This window comes from Chanos chanos, chromosome 2 (assembly GCF_902362185.1).
Source record: "Chanos chanos chromosome 2, fChaCha1.1, whole genome shotgun sequence".
Classification (NCBI taxonomy): Eukaryota; Metazoa; Chordata; class Actinopteri; order Gonorynchiformes; family Chanidae; genus Chanos; species Chanos chanos.
The window spans coordinates 33,628,370-33,647,273 of record NC_044496.1 but is presented as its reverse complement, the minus strand read 5'-3'; the positions used below and the strand labels follow the sequence as shown (position 1 = coordinate 33,647,273).

General features: G+C 41.5%; 1 protein-coding gene across 1 annotated transcript; it reads right to left on the bottom strand.

Annotated features, from left to right (window-relative positions):
- Positions 1 to 6,563: 6,563 nt before the first annotated feature.
- cald1b (caldesmon 1b) lies at positions 6,564 to 13,563 on the bottom strand. The gene is made up of 10 exons (XM_030765269.1): positions 13,490 to 13,563; positions 10,947 to 11,074; positions 10,193 to 10,593; positions 9,624 to 9,968; positions 8,800 to 8,838; positions 8,431 to 8,655; positions 8,111 to 8,248; positions 7,510 to 7,553; positions 7,334 to 7,409; positions 6,564 to 6,761 (listed from the first exon to the last, which is right to left on the bottom strand). The coding sequence occupies exons 1-10, from the start codon at positions 13,561 to 13,563 to the stop codon at positions 6,564 to 6,566; spliced, it is 1,668 nt and encodes a 555-aa protein (XP_030621129.1).
- Positions 13,564 to 18,904: the final 5,341 nt, after the last annotated feature.

The window sequence follows — 18,904 nt, the reverse complement described above, 5'->3', positions numbered from 1 at the left end:
GACCATGTGACCACCAATGACCTTCTCACTGGTGCCTGATGGGAATCTTGTCTGTTGTTAGAGAGTAGGAAAGGACCCTAAAATATGTCTAATGACATTCGACAACTGGGCGTTCTGTTCAGTTCCATCAGAGTTCCTGCTGGAGGCGCTCTGTTTGAAATGTTGTGTGTGTAGATAAGGTCATGTGTGAAAAGTCATATGTGTAGGTAATATGGGGTGCTGTTTGTAAAAAGCTGCACTTTCTGTTTTCCTACTCAGTTTTTGCACACGCAGATCATTACTCTTGGGAAAGATGTTACAATATTTTAATATGTAATATCAATACATTAATTTCTCTCTAAATGTCTAAAAATAGTGAGATGAAAATTGTAGTGCTTTTTTTTTTTTTTTTTTACATTTGGCAGTGCTAAATGTGCAAAAACTGAGCAGGAAAACAGAAGGTGCAACTTTTTACAAACGGCGCCCCATAAGATACGGTCATGTGCAAAAAGTCATGTGTGTAGATAAGGTCATGTGTGAAAAGTATTGTACATAGATAAGGTCTACCCTTCAGGTGAGCTAACTCGGGAAAGAACACACGTTTGAGACGCTAGTATGGAAGGTGCATGAACTGTTTTTATTGCTCTTACAGGCTCTGTCTATGACACCCACACTGACATTAAAGTTCATCAGTTTGACATGAGTTACATCAGTTTGACATGAGTTACATCAGTTTGAAATCTTCCATAACTGCTCATGAATCCATTCCCACTACAGTAATACTGTGATGAGCTGCGATTTCGGTTCTGACATAGCCTCCCTAAATGCTGGAACTCACCGTTAAATGAAAGCATTAAATGCATTTGTAGACATTTTCTGTGTAGCCACACACAAGCGTGCAAACTTAGCAACTTACAACCACCATTATAGAGCAACAAACATTAACCTTAAAAACTGAGACGACACAGGGCGCTGGTGATAAAGGAGAAAACCATGGTTTTACACCATGGATCCATTTCTCACACTCCGATTCTGATGTCAAATACAAATCATACAATCATAATCACTGCAGTATTAACAAAATGAACAAGTCTCACAAGGAAATGGTGAAGCAGTGGATTTGGTGGCTTAAGAAGAAACACTCTGAAAAGACCATTATTGGCATGGAAGCAAAACCACATTCATATTTAATATGACACAGTCACACTGTAATACTGAAGCAGGATATATCCAGAACCAACCCTAAAGGTGTATAGAGTAAATCAAACAAAAAAATTCAGTCTTTTCACTTAAGATTGGCAATGCAATGTTAGTGGAACTAGCTGTGTCAAAACATTTCTACGTTGAACTTCTTATGTTTAAAAGAACTGACAATCTTAATAAAAGGCAAGATGAGTTTTTAAACAGTGTTATGAAAATGTTTTCTGATTTATTCAGGTCTGATTCCTTGTCTCCTCCCCTGTGTGTGTGTTTAAATCCATTTATAACCCCTGACAGAATCCTGTGCTTGGCCAGTGGAACTCTTGCTGAGGCCTTTAACTAGAGTCCTTTTCCTGCTAAAAGAAAAGAAAAGAAAAGAAAAGAAAAGAAAAGAAAAGAAAAGAAAAGAAAAGAAAAGAAAAGAAAAGAAAAGAAAAAACAAAACAAAACAAAACAAAACAAAACAAAACAAAACAATTATTAATATTTAGGTGGGACAATGAGTTAACCAACAGATCAAAAATTACAGAGAGAGAAAGAGAGAGAGAGAGAGAATGTGAAGAGTATTTATGATGGTACTGTCCATGACTTAAGTCTGCTGGAGGACATGAATCACTGCACATCTATGCGCTACATACAAGCATGTGGTGACACACACTGAGTGATTGGCATTTCACATACACACACACACACACACACACACACACAAACACACACACACACACGTTTTCACACCTGCCTCGCCCCTCATTCCCTGGGACTTTCATCAGCTGTTTGTTGTGCAAGGCTGCGGCCAAAAGGTTTCTTATTTAACACACTAGCCCCAAACCTGGGCCCTGTTAGACTTTACTGTTGCAGCCCATTTATGAAGTAAAGCCATGAGGGAAGAGTCAGGGATTGTTTCATTAGACAGTCCTGGGTGAGACCAGTGGAGAGGCTTTGTCCTGAATCACTGTGTAAATCTGTGGAGATCTGTCACAATAGAGGCAATCAGACAGCTGTGCCTGGGAATGAATGTCACTCCACTGTCCTGTGGCAGAGCCTGACGCTTTCCTGGCACTGCATTCTGCTCATACTCCGGCCCTGGCACTGCAGAGCCGGGTCACAGTGTTAAATATAGAGCACAGAGACATTTCAAACAGTCATTCCGTCAAATTTACAACAGTATAGACAGTCATGGTGATATCAGTCAGAGAAAGCGGAGACCTTGACCACCACTCAGACTACTTAAGAGTTTACCCCCACACACTGACACACGGGACAGGAAAATGTGTGTACCCTTCTGAAATATTATATGGGCCGTGGTGTAACAGGTTCCCATTTAGTTAAACACAGCGCTATTCTTGGACTGCTACTGTTGCTGAGAGTATTGCATCACAGGGATAGAGAAGACCATCCAGAGCCGTGTTTTCTGATGGCCAGTCACTCTCTAAAGCTCTCAATGTCTACAGTTCTCACTCTCTACAGCTCACAATGTCTACAGTTATCACTCTCTACAGCTCTCAATGTCTACAGTTATCACTCTCTACAGCTCTCACTCTCTAGAGCTCTCAGTGTCAACAGTTCTCACTCTCTACAGCTCTCACTCTCTACAGCTCTCACTCTCTAGAGCTCTCAGTGTCTGCAGTTCTCACTCTCTACAGCTCTCACTCTCTACAGCTCTCAGTGTCTACAGCTCTCAGTGTCTACAGCTCTCAGTGTCTACAGCTCTCAGTGTCTACAGCTCTCAGTGTCTGTTTGAATGACTACTATCAGTCTTTGTTTGACTGCTACTAGTCTCTGTGGAGAGGGACAGGTAGTTGAACTTAATCTCATTGACAGGAGACAAACAGTGCTATTAAGTGTCAGTAATACCTCTCATTTGTTCTGACAACATAAAATCCTCAAATGTGAAAAATACTGAAAGCAGACATGGAGCAGGACATCAGTAAGAATAACTGTTTCACATATAAAGTATTGTTCTGACTGTAAACTCACCATTAGTGACTGATCTACTCTTGCCAGCAAGCGTAACCTGAAAGAAAAGAGATCACACAGAAAAACAGGCCACAGAGCTCTTGGTGAGATTTCTGTACTCTATGTGAATCAGATACATATGGATAGATATTGTTCTCATATACTGTTGGACAGTTTTGCAGTCAGTACATAAAGTTTGTACATGAAACCACACTAAAGAAATCTACTGAGATAACAGACTGATTACAGACAGAGGTTACAGACTGAGAAAGCGAGGATGTGGTCAAACTGCAAACTCAGACATGCTGTAGACCACACAGGGCACATGGCAGTTTTAAGCAGTGTGTGAGAAAGAGGGTGTGAGTGTGTGAGAAAGAGGGTGTGCTCAAAAAGAAAAGGGTAGTGAGAAATCTCCCACAGCTTCATACCCAAAATACGATTCTGCAAGCATGTTTTTACCTCTATTCTGTACTGTATGTCAGTGCTTCTGCTAAGTCGATTAAATGGATGTTAAGGAGAAGGTAGGTAAACAGTAAGCAAACAGAAAGACGTTAAGTGGAAACAAGATTAAATACTTAGATACAGTATACAGTATATACTCATAAAGCGTAATTGGTTTAATATGCTTACCTTAGCTGGGGAAGAGCCTTTAGTTTCCCATAGGCCTCGTGTTTTGTTTACATCCCCCGGCTTCATGTCCTAACACAAACAAAGAGCACAACTCCATCATCACAAACCCTAAACATCACACACCGGTGCTTTTTACACATTCTTTCCTCATACCACATATTTATCTGTTCTCACTGGGAGATTTTAATCACTATCCCTGAAAACCCATTTGTTCCCAACTTTGGCCAGACCACAAGCCCAAATTATTGTTATTATTATTATTATTATTATTATTATTATTATTATTATTATTATTATTATTATTATTATTAACCCATTCCACGTTCTGAATTATGTTTTTGTTTATGTTATGTATTCCGTTTATTTTTATGAGCCTGACATTCATTTTGTCACACAGTGTCCAGTAGTGGCCAGCAGGTGGCCATGCACAACCACAGTGTCCACTCCACTAGTCCATAGTCTCTGCTCTGAGTGGAGAGAGCACTAGACTCAGGGTCAGTCCCTCAGTCTGCGCTTCAGTGTCATGTTCAGTGTAACACAAGGGTTATGTTTAATACTCCAACTATCATAATCTCACCCTGGGGCATTCTGGGCCAGTGTGAGCTACAGGGTATTTATGAATGTTGTTTATGTGCGTACAATCATTTATACTTGATAAAATATTTAAATGAATACACTTGTATTTATTATTATTTTTACACACTTGTGCCTAATCCAAAAGCTGCGTACCGATCTCAGGTCTCCTGAGAGGAAACATTTCCAAACGCATTCAAACTGGCTCGGATAACACCTCTGCTCAAAAAGCCCTCACTCAACCTTGCGCAAGCTGAGAACTACCAACCAGTCTCTCTACTTCCATTTCTATCGAAGGTTATCGAAAGGACGGCTTTAAAACAGGTCTCAGGATTCCTCACACGGAATGACCTCCTAGATATAAATCAATCAGGCTTTAAGAGTGGCCACTCCACTAAAACTGCTCTGTTGTCTGTGACAGAAGCCCTGAAGGCATCTTACTGGACCTATCAGTAGCCTTTGACACAGTCAACCACAGCATCCTGCTATCTGTTCTCTCTGAATTGGGCATCTCGGGCATAGCGCATTCTTGGTTTGAATCTTACCTCACTGGGTGTTCCTTCAATGTATCATGGCAAGGACAAACTTCACCATCCCATTGGCTCTCCACAGGGAGTGCCCCAAGGTCCGGTGTGACTGGGCCCCTTTCTCTTTGCAGTATCCACCACCTCCCTGGGTCCAGTTATCCACTCGCATGGCTTCTGATATCACTGCTATGCAGATGATACCCAACTTTACCTATCATTTCCTACAGATGACCCCACGGTCTCAGCGAGGATCTCGGCTAGTCTCTCAGACATATCCACATGGATAAAGGAACGCCACCTTCAACTAAACCTCTCTAAGACTGACCTCCTGGTCATCCTAGCCAATCAATTTTTCACCACAATATCAACTTAAAAATCGCCTCTTCATCTCTAATCCCAACCAAGGTAGCAAGAAACCTGGGTCTCATGACTGATGACCAGCTATCCTTCTCTGACCATGCTGTGTTGGTCTCATGGTCGTTCTGCTTCGCTCTTTACAACATAAGGAAAATTAGGCCTTACCTGACTCAGTATGCCACCGAACTCTTGGTACAAGCCATGGTTATCTCTCGGCTTGACTACTGTAATGCACTTCTAGCAGGTCTCCCAGCATGTACAGTGAAACCCCTACAGATGTTCCAGAATGCGGCGGCGCGTCTGATTTTCAATCAGCCCACGGTCGCCCAAATCAAATTCAAGTCACTAATGCTTGTCGTGGAACGAGTTACCAACTGCCATCAGAGAGGGGCATCCCTCTCTCTCTTCAAGAATCTCTCGAATATTCATCTCCTCCGAGAGCACCTCCTCTCCTAACACCTCTAACACCCCAACATGCCTTACCCGCACCTACTGTGTTTTTCTCTACCTACTCTCCTGCTCTTTGTCTTAAAGAAACTTTCACATATTTCTTGCACTTGCCCTAATGAACTGATGTAATATTTAGTGCTTACTAATAGGTCTCCCTCTATACTGGAACTTGAATTGTTTCCCCACTTGTAAGTCGCTTTGGATAAAAGCGTTGGCTAAATAAATGTAATGTAATGTAAGTAATTCTTTTTAACGGATAGGATGTATAGAGCTCTCATTGTGTTTGTAATATGTTTCTTTAAGGATGAGTTAGGATAATATAAATGTAATTATGTAAGGATAAATAAAAGAAAACTGTTTGTCCCTTTCATAAACCTGTTTTTGAACTAAGGTCCCCCATTCAGTGGTGAGTTCAGTTTTTTTTGTTTTGTTTTTTTTTACACATGGATGTCTCATCTAAAGGATCTGTTTAGTTATGAGTTGTACAGTGACATACTCACAGATGTTTAGTTATGAGAGAGACTGTGACATACTCACAGAAGTTTGGTTATGAGTGGGACTGATATGTACTCACAGATATTTAGTTATTAGTGGAACAGTGATATGATCACAGATGTTTAGTTATGAGTGGGACTGTTATGTACTCACAGATATTTAGTTATTAGTGGGACAGTGATATGATCACAGATATTTAGTTATTAGTGGGACTGTGGTGTACTCACAGCTGGTTTGTCTCCTGCTGGTTTGGCTGTCTCAGATGGTTTGACAGCTTGCTGTGAGGGTGGGAAGTGAAAGATGTTGTCATGTGGTAATGTTACTGAACCATTTGTAGTTCTGTTTGAGATAAAAAGTCTGACTGAAAAACTCTGTGGGTTTCCTCAGAACAAACATCTATTTTCCTTTCCTCTCCTCTTGTCTTCTCTCCTCTCGTCTCCACTCCTCACCATGTACCTTTTTAGTGCCGAAGGGGATGGGTGCATTGGCAGGGTTGGACGCATTGCCTTTCTCCCACATGCTCTTTATGTTTCTCACTCCCTCAGTCACAGGCAGGTCCACACCAGGAGACTTGGGTGACTTCATGTCTTTAGTCTAGGGAAAAAGAGCATCAGGGAAATGTACATGAGTTCACCCTCAATTGAGATAAAGCCGAAGATTACATCAGAACTTTTATACATCCAGTGGTGAATAACCCATGTCTCACCTGAATAAGCCACGTCTCACCTAAATAACCCACGTTTCACCTGAATAACCTATGTCTCACCTGAATAACCCACGTCTCACCTGAATAACCCACGTCTCACCTGATTAACCTATGTCTCACCTGAATAACCTATGTCTCACCTGAATAACCCACGTCTCACCTGAATAACCTATGTCTCACCTGAATAACCTATGTCTCACCTGAATAACCCACGTCTCTCCTGAATAATCCACGTCTCACCTGAATAACCCATGTCTCACCTGAATATCCTATGTCTCCCCTGAATAACCCATGTCTCTCCTGAATAACCCATGTCTCACCTGAATAATCCATGTCTCTCCTGAATAATCCACGTCTCACCTGAATAACCAACATCTCACCTGAATAACCCACATCTCATCTGAATAACCCATGTCTCACCTGAATAACCCATGCCTCATCTGAACAACCCACGTCTCACCTGTGCGGCCACGGTGAACTGCTCCAGTCTGTTACCCATCTTACAGATAAGAGGAGTGTGTGTTGTCTTTACTGGACTGTTGTAAATGCAGATCAAGAGGAATCTCTCACTAATCAGTCATAATATAAAACAAACCAGAGACAGAAACTTATCCAATTGTATCACAAAGCACTTACGTTTTCTGGGCTGACTTGTTCAAAAATTCAGCCTTTTCTCCAATCTGCAGACAGAGAACAATCAGTCTAATAGACTCATACAAGCTCATTCAATCCCATTCTGTACATGCAATTACACATTTTGAGAGATGTGGTTTAATATTCCACATTATGTACAAACACTTGGATCTCTTTATATTAATGTTTGTCAGTGCAGCTGTGAGAGACTAGGCTCCTAAACTCTTACAACACTCTAACCTCTGAAAACACTCCTCACACCCTCACGACACTCACCTCACTTTTTTAAACACTTTCAAACACAAAGCACTGCAGTGTCAATCTCTTTCTTTTGAAGATAAAAATATGCTTGTTTGAGCAAATTTTGATCAAAAAGCACTCTTTCAGCAGCAGTCAAAATTTACTTTAAAGTAAAGTAACTTTTAAGACAAAAGTTTTGCAGAATTAGATTTGACAGGAGTCTTGAGACCATTACAGTGACAAATTTGCTGATTTATAAGTAAAAAGAGCCCACAGATACAGGCAAATTACTTAAACTACTTAAATTGCTGACAGACATGTAACAGTGGGTGGAGCCTGAACTTGCTCCTCATGGTGCTCTGACCTTTGGGGAGGACCCCTTTGGGAGAACACATGTGAAAGGCTTTTTAGCATCTCCATTGGTAGATTCCTCCTTCTGTCGTTTTTCTGCCGCCTCTGCTCTCCTCCGCTCAATCTCTTCCTTCATTCTCCTCTTCTCCTCCTGTTGGGGGAGAACACAGGAGAGAGACACACTCAGCAACCTCCACACTGACCATACTGCTGTTTTCTGGAGACATCTGTGTTTTCTGGAGACATTGATTTACATGAATGGTTATCCTCACTTTAATTAAAGAGAGTGTCTATGTGTACGGAAACTCTGCAGATAGGAACTGAGGTCCCCACCTCCTCTCTGGCCTTCTTTTCTTCTAATTGTTTTTTCTTCTGTTTCTCCTCCTCCTCTATAATCCTCCTCCTCTCCTCTCTCTTCTTCTTTAGCTCCTCCAGCTCAGCCTCAGCTTCCTGGTGTTTCTGTTTGATCTTCTCGATGTCCTGACTGTCTTTGGCGTCATGGTGACGCTTCAGCTCCACAAGTTTATGCTCCGCCTCCTGCCGAGGGACCACGGGCTGCTGCAAGAGGAAAGAAACCATACAAACCTCAGTTACGGTACGCATGCATCCATGACCTGTATGACCATACTCGGAAATCATCTCTTGTGTGGTGGAGAAGATACTTTTTATGGCAAAGTGTGGTCAAACACATCCTAAACCTACCTGTTCTCGGGAAAAAGATCTCTTAGTTTTTTCCTCAGCCTGAAGAGTGAGAGAGGGACAAGAGATGAGAAAAACATTGAGTCGTAATGGAAGATGACACGGCACGTAGATATAGCTTTAACTGAGTGCAGCCCAAACCAGTGCGAAGCCTTCGCTGGAATAAGGCCGTAACCATCAGCACTACAAAATTATTTTGCAACTCACAGCTGCTCCCAGCAATTTCTGCAACCATTAAATACACCAAACACTGACTGGGCAGTGATTATATATTTTGGTATTGCTGTCAAATGCAGACAAGAAAGTTAGATGAAAGAGCCAAGCAATGCATTGCTATCACACAGTGAATTCAGACACACACATCAGGGTGCGCGTTTTCGAGGGGTGTATAAGGTTGTCATGTTTGGCGCACGGATGAGGGAAAGATAAACCGCGTTTAGCTTGTATACCAAACTGTGCCACAACCTCAGTGTGTTAATATGCAAATGAAGACCATCTGGGCTATCAACTCTGTATGACAATAATTATCTCTCTTAAGTTTAGACCTTTCATCTACCTCTTTCTTCCATTTTGGTTTTTCTTCTACCTCTTTCTTCCACTTAGGTTTTTCCTCCACCTCTTCCTTTACCATTGGCTTTTCTTCAGGCTCTTTCTTAACTTTAGCTTTTTCTTCAGCCTCTTTCTTCCATTTAGGTTTCTCATCTACTGCTTTCTTCTCTTTAGTTTTTTCCTCAACCTGTTTCTGTTCTTTTGGCTTTTCTTCAACTTTTTTATTCAATTTTGTTTTTTTCCTCAGTTTCTTTCTTCCATTTAGGCTTTTCTTCAACCTCTCTTTCTTTGGGTTTCTCCTCTGGTTCTTTCTTCACCATTGATGATTTTTCTTCAACCTCTTTCTTTGGCACTGAAGACTGTTTGTCCATATCACCCTTTGCTTTTTCTTCCTCTTTCTCTGTTTTGGAGATCTCAGGTTGGGCTTCTTCCGTTTCCTGAGGCTTTTCATGCTTTTCCTCCCACTTTTGAGTATTTTCTTTTTCTTCGTCCTCAATTATCTGACATTTATCCTCAGATGCCGCAGGTTTTTCCTCTAAAACATCAGTTTCCTCTTTGACCTGGACATGATCTCCCTCTTTTGGAGATTCACTCTGATCTATTTTCTCCTCAGTTGTAGTTTCCTGTAAGAAACCAAACCAAAATTATCGTCATGTGGCCAATAGCGTTTATGCATACTGATTTTACACAAAGTTAACAGCAGGTCTAAACCACATGCAAAAAGTTCTGTTTATTCCAGCTCCAGTTTGACTGGGGCATCAGTGTTGTCATGGCAACATAAGAGTAGTGAAAGATGAAAGCTTTGGGAGTAGTTGAAATATGTCTGAAAATAAAAGCAGAAACTGACCTCATCTTTCAGACCAGATTTCCTAGGACTCTCCTCTTCCACTGTTTGTTTTTCCTCAGTCTCTTGTGTTCTTTTTGGTTCCTCTGTTGCTGGCTCCTCCTTCTTCTCCTCTGTCTTCTCCTCCTGCTTCTCCTCCTCTTTGTGGGAGTCGGTCACTGATGTGGACACCTCGTTTTGGGTGCTCTCGCCCTCTGTGTCTCTGCTGCGCCTCCTCTGAGACCTATCTTCGGCACTGCTGATGGTGTCAGCGATAGAAGGGTCCAGCTCCTTCTGCCTTTCCAGGGCCTCTCTCATCCTCCTCTGCCTGCGCTCCTCCCGTTTAGCCAGCCGCTCCATCAGAGCCTGGTCATCCTCATCCATTATGGGTGTACTGGTGAAGATGGTGGATGACGTCTTGCCATCTGTCACACTGACAATTACATTCACAAAATCATGTCAGTCCAACAATAGTTCAGTGATCGCTGTTCATAATAATATTCATTCAATCAGTTCTTGAGAATGTCCCAATTCTTACTCACACACTCATTTACACTGCTGTTCAGTGTTACCTTTCTTGTGACTATAGATGAGGCTTTTTGCTTTTCGATCTACAGCTTTTATATAAATAAATAATATGTTGAATTTATTTGTGAATTGTGGTTTTCTATGTCCGGTTTTTATCACCAATGGGGAGGGACTGATGCTGTGTGTCAGATTTTGACTGAAACATGACTTAGCTGTAACGTAAGTATCCAGCGATTGTACCTTTTATTGCTGTTTATTTCACTTGTCAAACCTGAAGACTCTGCATTCTCCAGGTTTCGCAGGCGTTCCTGTCGAGCTCTTCTTCTGCGTTCTCTTGCAGCCTCTTCATCATCATCATCATTCTTCTGAGAGCCCAACCTGCACACAGAGTGAGCAAGTTTCTACCTCCAGCACATAGGAACAAAATAACGTTAAACTGAACCCCTCATAAAGACAACGTACACAGAGGACAAAAGTGGTCATAAAGCAAATTATACAGTCAATATTGTTGATCTGCTTACAAGTAAAACCAAAAGAAAAAAACTCCCTGGAAAAAAAGTATGTTTTAAATGATTTCATTGAGGCATTTCATGCCTTTCTAGCTTTCACATAAAAATGTAGTTCCACTCTAAACCTCTGGTTGTTATCTCCATTATCCAGGTTCCTAAGCCAGAGACGTCTTTGTTAGTTTAGTTCTATGTGTTGCTAAGCCAAACAGCTCCTGGCTCATTCCACACTGATTAGTTTCAATGGTCATTATTCATTGGTCTTTATACAGAAACAATTACACAAGTGCTTACATAGCAGCCATTTGCTTCACCACATGTTTCATTTATGACCTTGTATTCCTGGTTGTGTGGCTCTGGAGGAGAGGGTTTCATGTTTGTTTTTCTGAAATGGCTGCAGAGGGAACAGATCTGGGTGACAGCATTCTAACACAGTCATTTTCACCTCAAACCCCAGGTCAACACACTTCCAGTGTGCCCAGTACAGCCAGAACAAGTCATATCTGTAAATCAAATAGGCCAATCGGATTACTAACATATGTAGAGCAAACAGGCCAATCAGATCACTATGACATATAAATCAAATAGGCCTTTCGGATCACTAACACATATAAATCAAATAGGCCATTCGTATCACTAACACATGTAAATCAAATAGGCCATTTGGATCACTAACACATGCACAGCAAACAGGCCAACTGGATCACAAACACATGTAGAGTAAATAGGCCAATCGGATCACTAACACATGTAAATCAAACAGGCCAATCGGATTACTAACACATGTAGAGCAAATAGGCCAGTCGGATCACTAACACATGTAAATTAAATAGGCCAACTGGATCACTAACACACGTAAATTAAATAGGCCAACTGGATCACTAAGACATGTATATTAAACAGGCCCGTCAAATGCAGATGAATCGTTCATGAAGCAGGAAGAAAGTATGGAATGACCACTGAGGAGTTGGCATTGGTTATTTTCCTCCTTCTCTCCCTCACTTTCACCTCCAGAACTTCACAAAGTTCTTTTCCTCTAGTCCATGTAAACAGGAAACCTCAGATGAAACCCAACACCAGTTTTCAGTATAAGACTTTCTCACAGAGTGACAGTGGGTATAGGCATGCTGAGCTCCTCTGACATCAGTTCTGATTGCGAGGAGGTCATTAGAACAGCTGATAGATTCCTGATCCGACACACTGACTGGCAAAGCGGGCTATCTGACTAACTCAGGTAGGGAAAAGAACATCCCCTGTGAAAGTCTGGAACATTCTGGCAGAGAACATTTGCTGTAAACAGAAAAGAGCAGTCAAACATTCCAGTTTCTGTGTCGTTCCCTTGCATTAGTCCACTGGAGAGAGAGGCAGACGTGAGAGAGGAGATCGAACATGCAGAATGGACTGAAGGCAGACAGCAGGGCGTGAGAACACACACCCAGCCTGATCATCTTCACCCACCCTGGGTTCACATACACAATCTCACCACCTTGTGTGGGCTGAACACATGACATCACTAATCCACAACCAGCTGCACTCTGAACCATTCAGGTACATGTATGGTTTCAATGAGACAGCAAGACAAATAAATCAGGTAATTTTTATTTGAAAATATTTCTGTTTCAGGTGTGTAGGTTCACATCAGTTCATCAGATTTGTTTGTTTGTTTGTTGTTCTTGAGGAAACTGTGTCACTATGAGAGTACATGGTGTAACTATGAGATAAATAAAGACTCATTATGTCTCATGCGACACTACACAAGAAAATCTCTGCACATAAAACACATACAGCTTAACACATACAGTTTAACACATACAGATTAACACATACAGACTGAGACAAAATGAGAGAGCCATTTACTGATGGTCTGACATAGACGTAAACCCATATTAAACCCAGTTTACTGACTCACACTCTTTAAGTCAGACGAGCACTAGGAGAGATAACAAATATTCTGACTATGCTCATTCAGCTCCAGAGGAAAGAACATGATCAATCTGATCTGTGATCAATCTATGTAGCAGAAAATACCATGAAGGTACCAGTGCATTCTACTGCTTTCCATCAGTTTGGACACACTCTTTGTGTGTGTGTGTGTGTGTGTGTGCTTGAGAGAGACAGACAGACAGACTGGCTGCCGAACAGACTGAATGAGTGAGTGACTGACTGACTGATAGATAGAGAGACAGACAGGCAGACAGACAGAGTGACTGGCAGACAGACAGTCAGAGAGACAGACTGACTGACTGACTGACTGACTGACAGACAGATTAATGAGAATATCATGTACTTCTCTGACTCCAGGCGCATTTCCTCACGTCTCTGTCTGCGCAGCTCCCTGCGTCTCTCAAGGTCATCATTCATACTGCCTCACACACTCTTGCTCTTCTTTTCTCACTGAGAGGGAGAGAGAGAGAGAGAAAGACATTTACATCAGGATTACATCAGACACGTCAGTCTAAACAAGCACCATGTTCAGTAGTCAGCAATGCAATATTAATCAGAATACTCCAGGGGTTCCTGAGAAGTGCACTTCCATTCCTGGCTCTAACTGTGTATGAAGTATATGATTGCCCAGGCACTGTACACAGCTCCTTTTTGTTGAGCTCTTTGAACATAGCCAAGTAACTAAAACAGCCTCACACAAATTCTTCATGTATCATGGTTTTCATTATCCAGTCATATAAGAATACTGGCCAAGAGAGCAAGATGGCAAGGAAAGGGAGCTCTGTAGACAGTTGGGACAGGGCCCACTTATTTGTTCCAGCTCTGACTCTGTGTTCAGTCCCCAACACTGACCTGTGATTAGGGCTTTCCCTATGCCCTGCTGTTTGTTTGGGTGCTGATGTTAGCTGAAACAATGTGATTAACTTTTATCATTTGATTCATCTGAGAAATTCTAGCAGCAGATACATGGTTTGTATGATCACAAGCAGATGGAAAGAGAAGCATTTACAGACAGTGAGTATCAGCCTAATGCCTGACTAAAGCTTGGCTCTGAGAAAGCAAAGTGGCCCTGAGCAGAACAGTGTGCATCTCCTTTCTCTGGTTTATTTCTAAGCAGAACTGCAACACACCACATTCCTGCTCACATTCTCTCAATGGCCTGAACTACCACAAAAGGCAACCCCTGCCTCTCTCCCTTTTTTCTTCACTCGCTCACTCAATTCTCTTTACTCCCTTCTTACATTCTCTTCCAACACTTTTCTCTACTCTTCACTTTCACCCTACCATCTATTCAAGTCCATTGGCTATCAGTCATAGGTCTGTATGTCTTTAACTTTCATTTGCCCTTGGTTTGTTCCCCTCCAACCTTTGCACCAGTGCTGGGTGGAACAGTCTGTAAGAACAGTTCAGTTACAAACATTTGATCACATTGGATGGTTATACTCAGTGAGGCCATAGTGCAGTGAAAATATATCCAGAAGCATAAATCCGAAGAGAATCAGACAGGTGGTTTTAGCTCTAGGTTTGTTAGAGATATTAGAGTATAAACATTTCCATACAGGGTCCAGAGATATTACCCCTTAGCTGTAATCAGAGCATTCTTACTGGTCCCATACAAGGACATCAGCAGGATCACCACACCAAAGCACTCTAGCCCTGTTAAGTGTGTATTAAAGCCAGCACTCTCACAGAGTAGCACAGAGTTAAACAGACACACCTCAAGCTACACTGCTCTCAGAGTTGACCTGAGAACAGTGGAGACGAAGGCAACAATCCAGCCAATCCAAGGCAGGGAGACACAAAGCCTGTGTTTGTGTAAAAATGAAATGTAATAGAGAAATTCGGTCCACATTAGAGAATACAACATCCTTACAAAACCATTCAATCTTGCACAATTGGACAGAGAACCCCAAATAACATTTGTCACAAGAGCTTCTCATGTATTTACATTCATGGTGTCCCCTCGTCCCCTGCAGTGAAAATGTAAATTACATTACACATAAAGAAAATCTGTTTACATTCTCCAGAATACTGATGTAAAATAAAGATAAATTATGTATTTATATTACAAAAACAAGGCCAAAACACATTTAGCATATTTATGGGTGAGAATGTGCTACACATGAATGAAACAAATTAAAATTCTCACATCTAATTAGACACAGATTACCCCCAGGCTCTATAATGGCCACTCAGGGCAAGAAATCACTAGCTATAGAAAGCACTGACTATAGAAATCACTTACTATAGAAATCACTGACTATAGAAAGTACTGGCTATAGAAATTACTGGCTATAGATGTTACTGGCTTTAAAAATGACTGGCTATAGATGTTACTGGGTATAGATGTTGCTGGCTATAGAAATTACTTATTATAGATGTTATTGGTTATAGAAATCTAGCCTAGAAATTTAGAAATCACTGGGCTTTGGTAAAAACTAGGCTTTAGAGTTTTTCCTCCTTGGGTTTTGCGTTCACCAGAAGAATAGTTGGCTTACCAAGACAGCAGCCTATCTGTGAAGCTCCTCATATGTGGAGGTTGAATGAGCAAATTCTCACAGATGAAGAGCAGTAAGGTGCCAGGTTATGTCTGTTTATACACAAACATCTTCATGGAGCCTTTGTCATGTACAGCCATACCACTACCACCACTTCAGCGTTGTTCAGTCTCAGTCCTACTCAGCCATACACAACCAGGCTCCTGCCTCACTGCATGTCCATTCACACATGAAACCATTTTAACTCCTGGCCACACCAAAGACATCATTCATGACCACACATCAATCTCCATTCTCTTATAAGTCAGTCAAAGTCCATGTCCATCTGATGTAAAGAGCACATAAAAGAGAGTGTGTGTGTGTGTCTGTGTGTGGTGTGTGTGTCTGTGTGTGCAAGTCAAATGAGTATAATTTTGAAAAATATTTTTCCAACTGTGTCTATAATTCATAATTAAAGCAATCAAATACATACACTCTTACACCTAGACACACACACAGCATTAACTGTGTGACACTGACTCCTGAAAAGATGGAATCCTGTTTAAAGCCAAAAGTCTTCAGGTCACCATAAAAACATCTCAATATGGCCTTAAAATACAACATACTAATGATGACCTAGGCTGATGCAATGTGTCAGTGACACTCCATCCACTGGCCTTTAATACCTGCCCTCATTATTCAGGACAAACCACAAAAAGTATTGACAGTGACACCTGGAGCAGGGTCTGACCTGCCCTGAACAGCATGCTTTGGCAGGCTGATGTAGAGGGTATACTCTGAGAAAAAATCGTACACATCCACAGCCAAGTCCACTGGGCCTTGCTCTGCAGACACACCTGACTGCTGGTGATAATTTACAAGCAATGACAGAACACAAACTTGTAGCACGATGTCTCTGTGCACTCCAAATGGAGACCTTATGCTTTACCAGGAAAGGATGTAGAAGTATCAGGATGATAGAAGTGAAGGATGACAGTGAAGCAAGATGACAAATGTGACTATGACTGCTTCCACTGCCTTTGATGACACTCACCTCACTTGCAATACTACATCAGAGACAGGGGACTAGCAGATTGCCAACTCATCTGAAGCCTGTATAACTTGGGGAACAAAGGTAAAACTCTATATTCAGAGTTAACAGGTCCTGCACTTCCAATACTACAGGCCATGTGCATTAAGACCCCTCCTCCTCTTCTGAGGTGTGTCTTCTCTGACTTTTCTTATCTTTAGCCGAAGTCCAGGGGAGTTTCAGATTGAACAAGCTGACCAAACTGTTCTGAGCCTCAGAACATGGATTTTAAGCCAAAAATTCCTAATAAATCCCTCAGCATTCTCATATGACTGCCTTACATTTACATTATTCCCAGACTAAATAACAACAAATCTCTAATAACACATGGACGTGTTCTATCAACAAATTCCAATTATGTTCTGAATCTCTGTAAAAATGTTAAGACTCCAGAGGCATTGAAACTCATCAGTTATGCATATTTTGATAAGACTCCAGACAAAGATTAACTGTGCTATTCAGAACATTCCTGAGAATATTTTTAAAATTTAACAACAAAAAAAAAACTGACAGGACATTAATTTTCAGTTTGGCAGGTAGATTATTTGGTGTCCCAGGCACTCTATGTCCTGTTCTCCTGAAAGGATCTAAAATCAAGTTTACAAATCATATCCACATGACTAAGTCTGGGGACAAATTATAATTTATATATCTGTAACTGACTGCAGTAACTGGGTACTTTGCCCTCCTGTGGACTTTGCCCTTGAGTGACCCTGAAACCCAGGGAGAAAACACAAGAGTGAAAACTTCTTTCCCTTTGAGTGAAGTGGTAAAATTCACATTTATAATTAAAAGCAGGCTTTAATGGGGGTCTGCACATGGGCAAACTCAAATGATTTATTCTGACACCATGACAACAGGTTAAGGGACAGAAAACCCAAGGTTTGGAGCACTTTAAAGCTCCAAAAAAATTGGCAGTCCTGTGGAATTTTGGTGGAGGTCCACTACGTGAGGACTGAACACCAGCCAGGATACACAACAAGGTCTGATCTGAATCAGATCTGAAAACTTTCATTCAACATGCCTTGTTATTAGACACTGTCAGAGAACATGCTCTGAGACTGCTGCTCCTTTCAGACATTCATTAGACATTCATTGTCCATTTAATGTCTGCCCTGATAATCTTGCTTTATGGGATTCTCTGTGTTCATTTGGCCTCTGCGGGTGATGTATCTACTGCTGAGTTCATTTAGCCTCTGCAGGTTATGTATCTACTGCTGTTCATGTTCAAAAGAAAAGTGCAGCAAAACATTAAGTTATTTTACAAACCTCATTCTTAATGAGTAGTTAGCATCAGCAATCATTCAAGCCAACAGAGTAACAGAGACAAAAGCAGGCAGCTTGTCAGCCCATGTAGACCATCCCTGCCTTCCCTCTTCTCAAGCAGAAGAGTTCCTCTGAATGCCGCTATGCATCCTACCACATGGGAATTTCCTCACAGCGGTGACCTTTCCTCAGCAAGGCTGGCGTACATGATGCCTAGGCCCAGCCCCTTATTATTTCAAGGGGCTCCCGCCCCCACCCCAATGAGTGAGAATCACTCTTATGTGGGTGCCCCCCTGGGCTGGGCCCGGGACAACTTCCCAGGTTATCCCCGCAGACGCCGGGCCTGACTGTCAGTGAGAAACAGACTACATAAGAAGGCTTTGATGCACATCTGAAAGGGTTTTCTTCTTTCCCTGGCAGCTTGTTGGCATGCATCCTCATGACTAAACAAGGACACAGAAACTCTCATCCTTGGAAGCAATCATTGTTTATTGGATGCTGTTGAAGATCACACTGTCTGTTCTACTAGGAGAGGCCTGAACACACTTTTTTCTTTAGACTTTTAAAATGCTATTAGTCCAATCCAAGTTTCCAAGAGTACAGTACTTTCACTATACACATACTGCTGAGTTGCACAGTACAACAGCAATCCATAAAATACTCTATACTACTACTGAAATACTTTCCTTTTTCTGTTTTGAGATAAAACTCATCTTCAAAAGTTTTTCCTCTTAAAGACATCTTCATCTCCAGCTACTTAACTATATTCAGTGATATTTTCATGATGTTTAAAAAAATGAAAAAGTTAAAACTTCTTTCTCAGTTTCAAGGACTATAAGATTTAATGTCCTATGCCAACTTTCATTCAGTTTTATCAGTCTAATGAGCACTGCAATATCACCGAGTCTTTTCAGCATCTCTCAGA

Bases quoted from the DNA above. Each gene is read 5' to 3' on its own strand.
- cald1b (XM_030765269.1), bottom strand. From the start codon at position 13,563: ATGAATGATGACCTTGAGAGACGCAGGGAGCTGCGCAGACAGAGACGT. The intron at 8,839-9,623 runs GTTGAAGAAAAG...CTCACTCTTCAG, and splicing joins AGAAACCCAAAGAAAGAGAG to GCTGAGGAAAAAACTAAGAG. The intron at 8,656-8,799 runs GTAGGTTTAGGA...TTCCTCTTGCAG, and splicing joins GATCTTTTTCCCGAGAACAG to CAGCCCGTGGTCCCTCGGCA.